At 61.2% G+C, this 2,129-nt stretch overlaps 1 protein-coding gene across 1 annotated transcript in view; it reads left to right on the forward strand.

Annotated features, from left to right (window-relative positions):
• LOC121346030 (lysine-specific demethylase 6B-like) overlaps window positions 1-2,123 on the forward strand; it is a gene marked incomplete at both ends in the record, with an annotated part of 7,388 nt that extends 5,265 nt beyond the window's left edge. Inside the window, 3 exons of the mRNA XM_041423436.1 lie at window positions 345-559; window positions 1,727-1,832; window positions 1,989-2,123. Of these exons, the coding sequence (XP_041279370.1) occupies window positions 345-559; window positions 1,727-1,832; window positions 1,989-2,123 (456 nt within the window). The remainder of the gene's footprint in view (window positions 1-344; window positions 560-1,726; window positions 1,833-1,988) is intronic.
• Between the last annotated feature and the right edge of the window lie 6 nt (window positions 2,124-2,129).

The following is a 2,129-nucleotide window of genomic DNA, read 5'->3' on the forward strand; positions in this document are numbered from 1 at the left end:
GGGATTTTGGGGGATTTTGGGGTCCCACGGTCGCTCCCCGCAGGCAGGCGCGGCTCAAGGGGCCGTTCCGAGGGGGATCTTTGGGATTTTGGGGGATTTTGGGGGATTTTGGGGTCCCACGGTCGCTCCCCGCAGGCAGGCGCGGCTCAAGGGGCCGTTCCGAGGGGGATCTTTGGGATTTTGGGGGATTTTGGGGGGGTGTTTGGGATTTTGGGGTCCCACGCTCGCTCCCCGCAGGCAGGCGCGGCTCAAGGGGCCGTTCCGAGGGGGATCTTTGGGATTTTGGGGGGATTTTGGGGGGTTGTTTGGGATTTTGGGGTCCCCCGGTCGCTCCCCGCAGGCAGGCGCGGCTCAAGGGGCCGTTCCGAGGGGGATCTTTGGGATTTTGGGGGATTTTGGGGGATTTTGGGGTCCCACGCTCGCTCCCCGCAGGCAGGCGCGCCTCAAGGGGCCGTTCCGCGAGTCCTACCTGTGCCCCGCGCAGTCGGTGAAGCCGCGCATCGACGCGCGGGAGCAGCTGCCCCGGGACAAGCTGAACCCGCCCACGCCCAGCATCTACGTGAGTGCCCATTGGCTGCCTGCATGGGCCCCCTCGCTGCTGATTGGCTCCCTGGATGGGTTTCTTGATTGATGATTGGCTGCCTGGATGAGTCCCCTCACTGCTGATTGGCTCCCTGGCTGCGTTTCTTGATTGCTGATTGGCTACCTTGATGGGTCTCTTGGCTGCTGATTGGCTACCTTGATGGGTCCCTTGGCTGCTGATTGGCTGCCTGGCTGGGTTTCTTGATTGCTGATTGGCTGCCTGGATGGGTCTCCTGGCTTCTGATTGATTCCCTGGATGGATCCCCCAGCCCCTGATTGGCTCCCTGGATGAGTCCCCTTGCTTCTGATTGGTTCCCTGGATGGGTCCCCCAGCCCCTGATTGGCTGCCTGGATGGGTCCTCTGGCTGCTGATTGGCTCCTCGGATGGGCCCCCTGCTTCCTGATTGGCTCCCTGGCTGGGTTTCTTGATTGCTGATTGGCTCCCTGCTGGGGATCCCCTCTCCCGATTGGCTGGTGGGCATCCTTGCTGCTGATTGGCTCCCTGGCAGATTCACTCTCTGCCGATTGGTCCCTGGCTGGATCCCACCCCTCCTGATTGGTCCATCATGGGCAGCTCTTTGTTGATTGGCTGCCAGAAGGGGACAGAGCTGCCAGAGCATTCCTGATTGGCCAATGGAAGACGAGACTCTCCTGATTGGCTGCTGGGTGGGGTCTCCCTATTGCTGATTGGCCAATGGGTGGGGGCTGAGTTTCCCAGTGAATCCTGCTGCTGATTGGCTGCCAGATCATGGCTTTTCAATCCTGATTGGCTGATGGGCCAAACCATCTCTGTCCTGATTGGCTGCTCAGTTGGGCTACCTGAATCCTCATTGGCTGGAGAATGGTGAATCAGGCCCTCTCCATCCTGATTGGCTGATGCCCTAAACCATCTCCATCCTGATTGGCTGTTGCTGTAAACCATGTATTTTCTGATTGGCTGATGCTGTAAACCCGCTCCATCCTGATTGGCTGCTGGTTGTTGGTGGGCATTGCATGCTGTGATTGGGCCCTGTGTGAGGGTGCTGCGCTGTGATTGGTCCTTTCTGCGGGTGCCTGGTGCTGATTGGTCCATGCCGGAGGGTGGCGGGCTGTGATTGGTCCCTCTGTCGGGTGCCGGTCTCTGATTGGCTGCCGCTGTTCCCAGCTGGAGAGCAAACGCGACGCCTTCTCGCCCGTGCTGCTGCAGTTCTGCACCGACCCCAAGAACCCCATCACCGTCATCCGGGGCCTGGCGGGGTCCCTGCGCCTCAGTGAGCACCAAAACACCCCAAAAACACCCCAAAAACACCCCAAACCTGCCCCTGGATCCCCCATCACCGTCATCCGGGGCCTGGCGGGGTCCCTGCGCCTCAGTGAGCACCAAAACACCCCAAAAACACCCCAAGCCCTGTTTGTGTGTTTCCCAGACCTGGGGCTGTTCAGCACCAAGACCCTGGTGGAGGCCAGCGGCGAGCACGCGGTCGAGGTGCGCACGCAGGTGCAGCAGCCCTCGGACCAGAACTGGGACCTGTCGGGGACGCGCCAGGTGTGGCCCTGCGAGAGCAGCC

The sequence above is a fragment of the Onychostruthus taczanowskii genome, unplaced genomic scaffold (assembly GCF_017590055.1).
Source record: "Onychostruthus taczanowskii isolate IOZ18803 unplaced genomic scaffold, ASM1759005v1 scaffold777, whole genome shotgun sequence".
Lineage (NCBI taxonomy): Eukaryota > Metazoa > Chordata > Aves > Passeriformes > Passeridae > Onychostruthus > Onychostruthus taczanowskii.